This window comes from Aulonocara sp. 'chitande type north' Nkhata Bay, linkage group LG7 (assembly GCF_057382095.1).
Source record: "Aulonocara sp. 'chitande type north' Nkhata Bay isolate Kocher_YH1m ecotype deep benthic linkage group LG7, A_spYH_male_GT1.1, whole genome shotgun sequence".
Lineage (NCBI taxonomy): Eukaryota > Metazoa > Chordata > Actinopteri > Cichliformes > Cichlidae > Aulonocara > Aulonocara sp. 'chitande type north' Nkhata Bay.
Window position 1 is genome coordinate 28,730,362 of NC_141350.1, and position 13,964 is coordinate 28,744,325.

The 13,964-nt window shown below is 44.7% G+C and overlaps 1 protein-coding gene across 1 annotated transcript; it reads right to left on the reverse strand.

Moving 5' to 3' along the window:
• Window positions 1-104: 104 nt before the first annotated feature.
• dusp11 (dual specificity phosphatase 11 (RNA/RNP complex 1-interacting)) lies at window positions 105-11,080 on the reverse strand. Its single transcript, XM_086299884.1, has 10 exons — window positions 10,926-11,080; window positions 9,249-9,579; window positions 8,582-8,657; window positions 8,360-8,491; window positions 7,931-8,054; window positions 7,385-7,445; window positions 7,260-7,306; window positions 3,351-3,426; window positions 1,940-2,071; window positions 105-768 (listed from the first exon to the last, which is right to left on the reverse strand). Exons 2-10 carry the CDS (start codon window positions 9,284-9,286, stop codon window positions 417-419), a joined length of 1,038 nt encoding a protein of 345 aa, XP_086156010.1. The 5' UTR covers window positions 9,287-9,579; window positions 10,926-11,080; the 3' UTR covers window positions 105-416.
• Between the last annotated feature and the right edge of the window lie 2,884 nt (window positions 11,081-13,964).

Below are 13,964 nucleotides of genomic sequence, written 5' to 3' on the forward strand. Positions count from 1 at the left end.
CAGTGAGCTCACAGACGCCCGACAGAGCGCTCAAGTCACACCACTTCATACCAGTTTATAATTTACGGACACACAACATTTTCAGCTTTCATTTAATAAAACAAGCACACAAACAACATGTTTCATTTTCTTCTTATTCACTCATGAAAACATGAAACTTTAAATCACTCTCCACTCTTCACCTTGAACTCTGACCTTCAGACATGTGGCACACACACACGCACATCAAATGTCAGTCTTGGAAGCTAGAGCGAGGTTATCAAAGTAATAATGACGACATTTGAACTGCGCTGTGATTGGCTGAAGTGGACTTCAGCAGCGTTAATTTTAATTCCTGTTTAAATATTCTCATTCAAACACTAACATCCTTAAAAGGCCACATCACCTCAGTCCATTCTTCTTCTATCAAATAAAATCTAGTGGTCGTATCCGCTTGCTCTGCCTCCCCGTATGTGTCTGCTGTCGCTGTGTCTCATTTGTGGCCCCGCCCACTCTTCCTCAGGCACTCCATAGCCTTCAGCAGTCCAGCGTGGTGAGTAGCGAGGGAGGATCGGAGGAGGAGGAGTTCTCCACGTGTCCAGCGTTGTGGCGCCTGGCCTCCACTGAGGGTTCCCCACACGGCTATCCTCCAAGTGTGGCGGTCTCCTCCAATGATTATCCGCCTGAGGACGTGTCCATCGATACGGGTTGAGCGATGGTGGAGGAGGGGGGAGAAAGTCACCCTGAGGAGGGCGGTGATGAAGGTGGACGTTCCCTTGTCGTGGAGGTCTTTTTTCATTTGAAAAAAAAAGAAAATATTTTTATTCATATTTTTAAATATATGGAAAATTGATAATTTTTTTGTTTTATTTAAGAATATACACACACACACACACACACACACACACAAGATTATATTTCAATCATTTAACCCTTTAAGACCTACCATAGAACCAAGTCCGCCAGAGCTAATACTATATTTTTACATGCTGTAGTGCCATTTTTGGGAACATTTCAAGTTGATATACATCAATACAACCATTATAGCCCAAATTTCAATAATATGTATGCATTAAGTGCATAGTAATTACATAAATTGCAGAAAAGTGCAATAAACTACAAAGAAATTAAAACCGTTTTTGTTTTTTTAACATATATTTCTAGTTAGAGAAATTTAAGAGGCTTATCCCTCAAAACTGTAAATACAAAAAAGTTGCACAAAATAGTTTCCCACCACAGGAAATTTATTTTGAGTGTCTTCATAGTTTTATTTTTGAAATACACCAATTTTTATATACTGCAGGAAAAACGAAAATAAATATTATAGTGTAAATTTGAAAAAAAAACAAAACACCATATGCATCAAAATAAACTATTTCCAGCAGTGCAACATGAGTCCTAAGCATCCCAGAAACAACACAGAAAGTCATAAAGTCAAACACAACTTTTAAAAACACCAGTATAGGCTCATGAGGCCCTGATGGTAAAAAAACTACATTTCCGCAAAATGACGTCACGTCCGGTTTCGGGCAGGTCATGGCGGACATGCGATAGTTCGCGCTGATGGACGTAGGTAGTGTTATGAACAGCTGATCGGATCGGCAAAACGTGTTTCTGGAATATTATGTTTTTGTTGCTGCAAGTGCTTTTTATGCAGTCTTTGCAAAGCTATACGTGGAAGGAAACTGTGACCTAGATGTAAGTACAACTCCTCCGGTTTCATATGCAAAAAACATTTACTGCGCTAGCTCACGTGGTTGCAGTGCTGCAAGGATTTAAAAATAGTTACGCAAAACGGAGGATGCCCGCTTCGACCGGCTTTAAAGGGTTAAAAAACTTTATTCACTTCTGTAATGAGTGAATTTGAAAGCAGCAGGATGTAATGATGATTCTCTGACGTTTATTAAACTTGGTTCCTTCCTTCTATGACTGATGAACATATTCAGGTGTGTCGTCCTACCTGTGGTGCCGGGACTTTTGAGCGTGTTCGCGCCTCTTCTGATCGCAGTCATCGCTTGGCAAGCTGGAAAGCGGGCGATGAACAGCTTGACCTCTCATTGGCTCCTGCTCCACCTCCTCCATCCCTTCGTTACTGTGACAATGGACCAGAAAGAGTCAGGAACCAATCAGAGCGCAGCAGTTAGTTGGCATGACGACTCAGAGCAAGACGAAAATGACAACTGTAAATACAATTTCTAAAGGCGAGCTTAGACTGTGGTTAAAAATATATCAGATATGTATTTCTAATATTTTATTTGTACTGTAATAAATAACCAAATAAAATTGAAGAACATTCGTTTTTCCTCAAAAGAAACTTTCACAAACATTTTGAGTATGGAAATGTGTTGATTGTTCTTTGATGAATAATTTGAGATATTTACATTTTTAAATGTTTTTGTCGTGTTTTAGTATTTTTTCTCTTCATTTTTAATATTTTTATTATTTCATAGCATCCATCCATCCATTCACTTCCGCTTATCCTTTTCAGGGTCGCGGGACAGCTGTCATAGGGACAGAGGCGGGGTACACCCTGGACAGGTCGCCACTCTGTCACAGGGCCAACACACAGGGACAGACAACCATTCACGCTCACACTCACTCCCACATTCACTCCTATGGGCAATTTAGATTTTTCAATTAACCTATCCCCACTAACTGCATGTCTTTGGACTGTGGGAAGAAGCCGGAGTACCCGGAGGGAACCCATGCAAACGCATAGCAGTTAAACACAAATATTTTAAAATATTCTATGAAAACTTCTGCACCATTTAAATATTTTGAATTCATTCTGATTATGAAAACACATGAAGGGAATTTCTGTTGATATTTTACAACATTTTAAACTTCCTTTAACCCTTATATTCATAATTTATACTGTAAAACAGTCCAAGTCCAACTTTTTTTGCGCCCTGTACCAGTTTATGTCCGACAATATTTTCACGGATTGGCCTTTAAGGTGTCGCAGACAAATACAACAAAATGAAACTAGTACTGGTATTAAAAAAAAAAAAAGATTTATTCGTAACAGACGGGAAAAGACCCAGAGAAACCGAGTTAACGATAAAAACAACTTAAAAAATAACGATAAAGACCCCCAAAAATCCCAAAAAAAACCATACATTTCACACCCGAGCCTCAACTCTCGCGGCCTGGTACCAAACGCCTCATGGACCAGCCCCGGGGCTGGGGACTGCTGCTGTAAAATATTTGAGACTGTTTAATATTCTTTTTTTTTTGGCTGTTATTTGATTTTTTTGTTTGCTACAAAAAAATTAAAGTTGAAATATTTTTGTCTTTAGGATATTTCTAAAGAGTCTATCTGTTGATTTTGAATAATTCGTGTGGGTGCAGTGAGTGGGGGGGAGCCTCACCTCCTCCTGCGCCCGTGCTGCAGGTCATGCAGGTAGTTCTGCCTCTCGATGGCGTGACCGCGGGACAAGTTAAACACTGCAGAGAGAGACGATGCTTACACATGCTTCACACGTGAAATATGAACAGTGTTGGGAAGGTTACTCTTCAAATGTATTTCACTACAGATTACAGGATACATGGCCCAAAATGTATTTTGTAACGTATTCAGTTACGTTACTCAATGAGAGTAACGTATTCTGAATACTTTAGATTACTTAATATATTATTATGCTTTTTACAACTACATGAATGTACTATTGCTGTGTGATTTATTACTATTACTGAAGGTTAGTCGCCATACCAATACCGACTAGATTTTTAAATCTTAATACAAAATGAGTAACAGTAGGTGGACATTAGTAAGGCTGCACTTTTTGCAGCGATCTCGTAAAACTATTCCACGCGTATATAAAACAGGTCCGTGGCTCCGAACCGTAGTAAAGGGACCTCTGGCTAATACGTCGGGTTCGTGTCGGGCTCGTAGCCGAAAAATAGCTTTACCGTATTTCCCGGACTACAAAGCACACCTGAATATTAGCCGCACAAGCTAAAATCAGGGGAAAATCCTGTTTTGTACATACATTAGCCGCACCTGACTAAAAGCCGCAGGTGTTTCAATGTTGACTTATCATATGTAAGAGAATATGCACAAAGGGAATTGTCAGGAAAGAGATGGCTGTTTGGAGACACACCCCTTTTATTAATATTTTGAAAAACAAGTTATGGGTACATATTTGCACAACTTTTTAGGTATATGTACAAGTAGCGGTAATTACAAGTACGAAACATGTACTGTGCTTCATAAATGAGTAACAAATGTAGTACATAACAATAACCTACAGCACACCAGAAAAATAAACTCAGGTGCAGTGACACGGCTTTAACAAGAAGAAAAGTCAGTCATTCACCATCTTCCTGCGCACTAAAACCACCAAAGTCCTCTTCTCCAGTGTCGGATACAAACAGGCTCAGGATGGCTACGTCATCCACTCTCAGCTTCTTTCCTTCGTTGTCACTTTCAAAACCAAAGAAATCCTCGTTGTCAGTGTCGGAGTCGAACACCCTCTGAAGGGCCGTGGCGGTGTCCTCCTCTCCATCATGCAGCAGTCCAGCCCTTCGAAATCCGTTGGTGATCGTGGATGTTTTCACACTTTTCCACGCTGTCAGAATCCACCGGTGGAGTTGAGCATAACTTGCTTTTCGCAAGTTTATCGCCGCTCGTCATCCACGACTCCCGCTGAACGCGTAGCGTTAATTTGAAGTTTGTTTTTCGCGTTACTTGTATGGCACTATGTTGCCTGGCGGATGGACACGTGACCAACATACCACTCTTGAACCCCGATCCTTCCGCCAGGCAACGTAGTGGCGTACAACAGCGGAACAAACAAAACAAATCGTCTTACGATATGACAAAAATCATGGACAATCCATAGAAAAGCTGCACCTGACTAAAAGCCGCAGGGTTCAAAGCTTGTGCAAAAAGTAGCGGCTTATAGCCCGACAATAACGGTACTTTGTTGTCTGGGTCAACTTTGCTAGCGAGAGACAGAGAGAGGCGTTGAAAGGCTGCTCCAACGGAACTTATTGTTTCGGAGGAAAACACGAGCACAGCGTACAGTCGAGTCGAGTCCACGGCCTCTCTGTGTGAGGATCTAAACGTATTCTACGCTAGATTCGACACAGCGAACACCATGAGACCGGACAGTGTGCGCACCGCGGATGACGTCAGTGCGCACACTGTGTCTGAGGAGGATGTGCGGAAGTGCTTCAGGAAGGTGAACGCGCGCAAAGCTACTGGTCCGGACGGGATTCCCGGCCGCGTCCTCAAGTCATGCGCGGCTCAGCTGGCTGGAGTGTTCACACACATCTTCAACCTTTCCCTCTCTCTGTCTGTAGTCCCAGCCTGCTTCAAAATGGCCACCGTCGTCCCTGTACCCAAATCCTCCACCATCTCCTCATTGAACGACTGGCGACCTGTAGCCCTGACCCCCATCGTAAGCAAATGCTTCGAGAAGCTGGTCAGGGACTTCATCTGCTCTGCACTACCCGACTCACTGGACCCTCTACAGTTTGCATACCGCCACAACAGGTCCACTGATGATGCCATAGCCCTGACACTACACACTGCCCTGTCACACCTGGAGAAGAGAGACACGTATGTGAGGATGCTGTTTGTAGATTACAGCTCAGCATTCAATACCATCGTTCCCTCGAAGCTGGACAGGAAACTGCAGGATCTAGGACTGAGCAGCTCCCTCTGCAGCTGGATCCTTAGCTTCCTGTCTGACAGACGCCAGGTGGTCAGACTGGGCAGCATCACCTCATCCCCCATCACACTGAACACTGGTGCTCCACAGGGGTGTGTACTGAGCCCTCTCCTGTACTCACTCTACACCTACGACTGCACAGCCACTAACAACTCCAACATCATTGTGAAGTTTGCGGACGACACTACAGTGGTGGGTCTTATCACCAACGGTGATGAGACGGCTTACAGGGAGGAGGTCAGCGCCCTGACCCACTGGTGTCAAGACAACCATCTCACCCTCAACGTCGCAAAGACAAAGGAGTTGATAGTGGACTTCCGGAGGTGCAGAGAAGTACACACCCCCATCACCATCAGCGGCGCTGCTGTGGAGAGAGTGAGCAGCTTCCGGTTCCTTGGAGTACATCTGGCTGAGGATCTTACGTGGTCAGTACACACAAACAAAACAGTGAAGAAGGCGCAGCAGCGCCTCTTCTTTCTCAGGAGACTGAAAAGATTCGGCATGAGCCCCCGCATCCTCAGGACCTTCTATCACTGTGCCATTGAGAGCATCCTCACTGGATGCATCACCACCTGGTACGGCAACAGCACCGCCTACAACTGCAAAGCTCTCCAGCAAGTAGTGCGGTGCTCTGAACGGATAATTGGAGGTGAGCTTCCCTCCCTCCAAGACATCTACAGGAAGCGCTGCCTGAGGAAAGCGGGGAGGATCATCAAGGACTCCAGTCACCCCAGCCATAAACTGTTCAGACTGCTTCCATCAGGAAGGAGGTTCTGCAGCATCCGGTCCCGTACCAGCAGACTGAGAGACAGCTTTTTCCATCAGGCCATCAGACTGCTGAACACGTCATAGACACCTCAGCTTCACTACTGGAACTTCAACATTATGCACTCCACACTGTATATAAATGCCACTTGTTTTGCACATATTCAACTCTGTATATTTTTATATATTTTATTATTATTATTATTATTATTTTTTTTTTTTTACTATTTAATTTGTAAAAATGTGTATACACACACACACACACACACACACACACACACACACACACACACACGTAGGAAAATATTTAGTATACACATCCAGAAATGCATACACTATTATATATTGTACATATATTTATTAGTTTCAGGTTGGCCATTCTTGTATTTTGCTCGTTTGTGTTGTTGTGTTTGCACATCTCTGTTGCTTGTGGGGCTCGCACACAAGAATTTCACTCGCATGTGCTGTGCCAGTGTGCCTGCACATGTGATGTGACAATAAAAGTGATTTGATTTGATTTGAGTCTTAACAGCTTACTTACAACTGGGCTCGTCAGGCACTCTTCTTGGCTGCGGTGGTTATTATTCTATTTACATGCTTCCAGCTCTCGTTTCTGGTGGGTCATTTGTTGAATAATAATTTTAAAAAATATTTCTTCACGTCATTATGTGGCTGCAAGTAGTGGTGACATGGGCCGTGAGATTGAGAAACAGGCATTTGAGCCTCTTAATGTACTCATGTACTCATATGTTGTATTTTAAATACGTAACGCCGATACATGTATTCCATTACTCCCCAACACTGAATATGAAATATGGACACAAGAAGCCGACTCACGCTGCACCGCCTCCCTGGGGTCCATCCCATCCACGTCAATCAGATACCTGCAGGTGACACGTGGCAGTTAGATCCCGCCCACACCCTTGAGTCCAGCCAACCAGCAGGCTTAAGTTTGTACATACCTGCAGATCAGGTACCCGGTACGGTTCAGGCCGTGGGTGCAGTGCACGCCGATCAGCTTATCTGCAGGAGACACAAGCCACAGTTAGAGCTCAGATCGCACTTCTTCTACTGTGGTTTCCTATTAAAGGACACAATGCCAATCGCACACGATCTCATTCATGCAAAGCCTAAAAGTCATGTGACCACAGCCAGCATGACGGGTTTGATTGAAGTAGGAAACCAGCAGCTCCTCGTCATGTGACTGCTTGAAATCTGACCAATCAGCTGCCTGCGAGCCTGAAGTCCCAGCTGCCTGCGAGCCTGAAGTCCCAGCAGACTTCCTCCTCCTCCTCATCGGAAGAGGAGGAGAGCTCCTGTGAGACAGCAGCTGATTAAAATGCTCAGAGCTGATTTTCTTCCCAAAAGTCCCCAAATCTAAAATCTGAGCAGCCTCAAATCTGCAAAACATGGCAGTCATGCAGGAGCAGCAGAGCAGCAGGAGGTGAAGGAGGAGATCAGACTTAAACCTGTGTCAGCGAGGGAGGTTCACAGTAGCTTGCTCTCACCGTTCTCCTTATTCTCCCGCAGGAAGCTGCAGACGGCGCGTTTGAAGCTCAGGATGGTGTCATCACTGGGAACCTCGTGACCTCGCGTGAAGATCTTCACACACAGCAGGGACCTGGGAATGTCCTACACACACACACACACACACACACACACACACACACACACACACACACACACACACACACACAGTTTACTTTATCATCATCAGAAAGCTGCAGTTCCTCTAATGTCCAGATAAGGCTCTGAAAGAGAATGAACGCCTGGAGAAAATCCATCTTTTATATACATTCTGTGGGATAAGCAGTGCGTCTGTCTGTGTGTTCGTGTGTGTCTGTGGTCAGGTGGAATAATAGCAGCATAATCAATAACACTGATCAGTAAACACAGACTTGATCGATTTGTCTATAAATGCAAGATCTTGTGCTCACCTCGAGCCTGTAGTAACGTGTGGTGAAAGTGAGGTCGATGATCAGCCCAAGCTCCTCCTCCTCGCTGCTCACAGCATCTAGCAGCTCCCAGGGGCCAAACACATCAGAGTGCGGCAGCTGGCGGTTCAGAGACTGCACAGAAGAAGAAGAAGATGATGATCATGATCATGAGTGACGCTGAGCGAGGCATTTGTGGGGAGGAAGCTCAGATGACACACTGACCTGCTTCAGAGGAACTTTGAAGGCGATGAATCGAGTCCCGCGGAGGCGTTTTCCAACCGGCGAGTAATCGAGCCACCTGCAGGACACGAACAGTCAGTCAGCATTGTCATGGAAACCTGAAGATGCCCGATTCTTACTTCTACTGCCGTTACTCTCACCTGAGAGAGAACTTTCACATTAACATCTCAGTTTAAAGATACGGTTATAGATGTTCAAAGACGTTCCCAAAATAACAGTGAACTTCCATGTAGCTTTCCTGTAGCTCTTTTAAATAACTCTTTATTTACTTATTTCACACACAGCTGAATTTTTTAAAATAATCTTTAGAAATAATCCACTCGTGTTTCCTTTGCAGGCGTGGCTGCTTGATGATCACAGATTACACATGAACGCTCAGTGTAAAACCCTTTAAACGTCACATCGGTGACGTCATTATGATCATGCGCTAGATGTTTATTTTTTATATTTACCTGCGGGTCATTATTTGTTTACGTGTGTGATGATGTAATCGCGGTTACTCGTAAGACCGTGCGCTGGTCATGAGGTCACACAACAGCAGACTGGAGGCTCTCAGGTTCATGAAGCTGTTATTAATAACCGTCTTTGTAATAAACCCCGGACTCTTAGTTATACCTGTGCATGCGCGGAGCTGTAGGCTGACACGCACCTGTCAGGTATGCCGTTCTTCTTGGCGGATCTGGACATGTCTCCACTGCTAGACGTTAGAAATAAAAGAGTAAAAGCTTGAACCCAGCGGAAGTCCGTCTCTGACCACGTGTCTCTGCCACGGCGACTCGGAGCCGGACCACAGCTCCTCCGCCGCTGTGTCGCTCCGCTCGGGGGTAAAAAGGCGGATTAGGTTATGCTGTGCTCTGGACGGTGTGCGGTGTCACGGAAAGTTGGAGCAGTGTCGCAGCACCAATACTGCCGGCGCACACGGATGACGCAATGACAGCCGCTCTGGCGCCTACCTGCCGCCAGACGTCGCACCTGAGAGACTAATCACAGACAGAGGATACGAAAAATAAATGATCTCAGATCAATCCAGGTTATTCCGGATGAAAACAATAAGATTTACTCTTTTAAAAAAGAAATGTGGAACAGCTGTTTTCAGAGGAATATTTCTAGTGCTTGTCCTTTGTTAACAAAGACGGAAATATTGTAATCTCAGAATAAATTTTGACACACTTCATCAGACAACATTATTAAAAATTATAGCAAATTCATTATACTTTTTGGAACATTATATTATATTATATTTTTACATTAATAAACATCTCATCCAGGAAAAAAAAACAAAAACAAAAAAACAAAAGCAAATAGTAGAAACAGGAGTTCTGATGTGATCTTTGTGGTTTTGAAGTAAAGACAGTGTTGAAACAGTTTCAGGCATTTATAGAAAATAAGCAGCAGTTATGGTTTAGTTTCCCGGATTAGTCTTTCCTAAAATCTGGTGTCTTAAAATTTTGGCTGAGGCGTCATTTTGACTCCTAAAAGTTTCTGATGATCATGTGCATCTATCAAAGTGTCACTGTGGTACACACCAGGGGCTATTGTAGGATCAGAGCTTTGGGGGTGCTGAGCACCCAGACGGCTTGTGAAATGGGACGGTCTAGCCTCCGTTGCGCTGCCCAGGTTGCCTAGCAACCATAACACTAACAACTGGAAACGTTTCATACAGCTTTATTTGACAGAAATGAAGGAGAAAATCTTTTGTTCGTGTGTTTGTTTGTTTCTACATGAGCTTTGATTTGATAAGTATCAGAGGCTGAGACCACGGGACTGTGAAATCATGATTATTGGGCTTCATTTCTGTACTGAACGGTCATTTAAGATTAGCTAGTAAATAACAATTAGCTGATGTTGTTCATGAGACTCAAAGTCATCTCACTTTGGTAATGTAAATATAATATGGCCAATATTAAAGTTATAATTTCAATCATTATTAGTTATTACAGCAGTAAATGAACTCTGTGTCAAATACTGAGCTTCAGTAAAGATTCAAGCTGCATTTGTTTATATTATTTATATTTTCTGTCACCTTAAATCTTCACTCAAAGACAGGTTTCTTTGACACTGTATATATATAACTGTGTTATATATATGAGAGACAAATATTGTTCTTTTAATATGTTGGCATTACTAAATTTGTCTCAGTGCTTACTTTAAATATCCATAAAATCATCACATTCTCTGTAAGATTAACGTCAACTATTGAACCAAATTAGTACAAACATCGCTAATGTCACATAACTTTGCCGACATGTGGCTAACAGTAATGTTTTAATGTTCTTCGTTATTAAACATTCACACATAAATAAGTGACATAATATTCAGTACTTACTTTTAAAAGTTTACTCTTCGGCTGCCCCTCTTCCGCCGTTTTTTTTTCCGGCAAAACTATCCACACCAGGGGCGATTTTAGCCCATTTTTGGGGTTGCTTCAGCATCTCCAAAAATGAATCAAAGCACCCCCAAAGATTTCTTACTTTTTTTGACAATATTTGCTGTTTGTGTGACACACTGCTAAAAATATAAAAAGCATACAGTACGTAATTGAGATGGAACATTTTAACAACAAAAGTATGTATAAACCCCCCCCCCCCTCCCAAAATGGTTTGGGGGGGGGGGGGGGGGGGCTCTAGCGCCGTTGCTGCCAGAGCGATGGTGGCTGAGACGCAGCGGAGCAGAGGTGTGAGTGCCTGGCTTAAAACAGGACATATTAGCTGCATTTAACCTTCTGTTACTCTTTATATAGTTGGTAGGAGTCAGACCATGTTTCTTTTTACTGAAAAACATTACACCAGGTAACCAGGGTGTAAAAAAACTTGTTTTCCAGCGATGTTTGCTACCCTACAATTTGTCCTACACTGCAGTAAAATCAGTGACTGTTCTGAAGGCAGGACTGTGATGCAGTTTTCTGCCTCGCCACTAGAGGGCGCGGCCGTTTTGTGAGTAATGTTTGACTGGGATGGAAAATGGTGTTCATGAAGGCAGTGTGAATCACAAGTTATGCTCGGGAGCAGTTTATGTGGGTTCAATGAGAGTGTGCGTCCATAAGACTGAACCACACACACACACATACCCACACCCACGCTAAATCTGCCATTAAAGAGCTGAACGATCATCCCCTGTCCTCGTTAATTTCTGGAGGGTCATAGTGGCACTTGACCTGTGCACACCCTGCGATCACCACCGTAGAACTGAACCTCATATCAGAAATCATCATAACAAAATTGGTCCTTCGAGCCGGATAGGTGATTACAGAGTGAAGATGGATTATGACCCCCAGAGAGCAGGTGCACGTCCACGGAGGGCTGTGCGACCACCAGGATGGATGACTCAGTATGAAGGCTACACACTGCCACCCACTGCTACATTGGAGCAACAGCAGACTAGAGAGGGATACGCCAAGATGACGCCCCTCACCCAGACTCCTGGTTCTATTGGAGCTGCAGGACAGACTCCAGTGTCATCCAGCATCCCTCAGGAGTTCATGAACATTGTGCAGCAACTGCAGGAGGACAACAGGCAACTTCAGATGATGGTAGGAGACATGAGGAGGCAGATGGATCGTAATGTCAGCACGTTGGAATCCACCCGCTTACGTTCTGCCCAGCAACCAGGGGGCTACATTTCAGCTGATAACACTTGGGTCTCCACACCTCTAACTACACAGCCTTTTCCCCTGAGACCAGAGCAGCACAATATATCCTACACACAGGATGCAGCTGAAGAATGGCCAGTACCACCACCTCCAGTTTTTCTCCCAAGAGATCATCCTGATCTACCAGAGGTACAGTCTGTTCCACCTCCACCGCTACCAGCCATTGCACAAGAGCTTAGCCAACGCTTACAAGAGCTACAGTTACAGCAACCCTCAGCCACTGAAGCTCCTGAGTTTCAGCCTCGTGCGCCACAGTCCACCCCCTTATCTCAATCACTAGCTGGACCTAGTTTCGACGCGAACATGCTCCCCCCAGAACAAATGCTGGCTCCCACTACAGCCATAGGTGTAAAGGAGAAGACCTACAGAGGACCATCGCCCTCCATCCCAGAGTTCACGCAGGGTGATCCCAGGCAGTTTGCTAGATTAAGGCTTGCCCTAGACAATATTCTCCCCTTTGATGCAACGGAGAGGTTCAAATATCAGGTCTTATGTGACCACCTTAAATTTGAGGAAGCTCTTTTAATTGCTGACTCCTACAGTAACTCACCTCACCCCTACTCTGACACGATGGCCTCGCTCATTAAACATTACGGTCAGCCGCACCAGCTGTCACTGCAGAGGATAGCAGAGCTTATGGATGAGCCCAGCATCCGCCCAGGTGACACAACTGGATTCAGAAGGTTTGCACTGAGAGTCCGTGCTCTGGTCGGCATGTTAGAGCAACTTGGGGAAGATGGACACATAGAGCTGCAATGCGGGTCTCATGTTGCTAGACTGACACGAAAGCTACCCCAAGACCTACGTGCTGCTTTCCGCCGCTACCTTTACCCACAGAAAGATGGAATACCATCATTGAGAGACTTTGCAGAGTGGCTGGAGTATGAGCTGGTCATTCAAGAGGGCGGAGATCACACAGAGAAGGTAGAGGAGAGCTCGAGAGACAGGAGCAGCATGAAAAGAGATAAACGAGCCACCAAAAGGACTACCACCGTGCTGCATGGTGCAACACACAACACTGCCCCCCAAAGGTCCTCAGCCACAACCCCTTCCACTTCTGAGGTCCAAGACAAGCACACAGCTTATTGTCCATATTGTAATAACACTCTGCACTTCCTAGATCAATGTGTCAACTTCAAGATGCTGACTAAGGAGCAGAAATCAACTTGGATTAAGTCCAACAATCGCTGCTGGCGTTGTGGGCGGCACCACCAGGCCGCTCAGTGTCGACTTAAAGTGCAGTGTAAGACATGCAGGGGAAAACACCTAGAGGCCCTGCATGAAGTGAATCTCAGACCTGCTGCACCCAATCCACCAATGGAACACGTCGCTGAGCTGGGGAGTAAACCATCTACTGAGGTACTTTATCTAGACCGGCGTGCTGGCTGTAGCCAAGTACTTCTGAAAATAACCAAAGTGCTGCTGCAGAACGGTGAGCACACCCTGGAGACATTCGCCATATTGGATGATGGATCTGAGAGGACGATCCTTCTCCCTGAGGCCACTCAAAGACTGCAGTTACAGGGCACGGCAGAGAGTCTTACTCTACGTACGGTGAGACAAGGATTGAGAACCTTGCATGGCGCATCAGTGACAGTCAAAGTCTCCCCTGCCAGCCAACCATCCAGAACATTCACCATTGAGAGAGCCTTCACAGCAGATGACCTAGGCTTGGCTGAACATTCCTACCCTGTGAAGGCACTTCAACAGAAATAT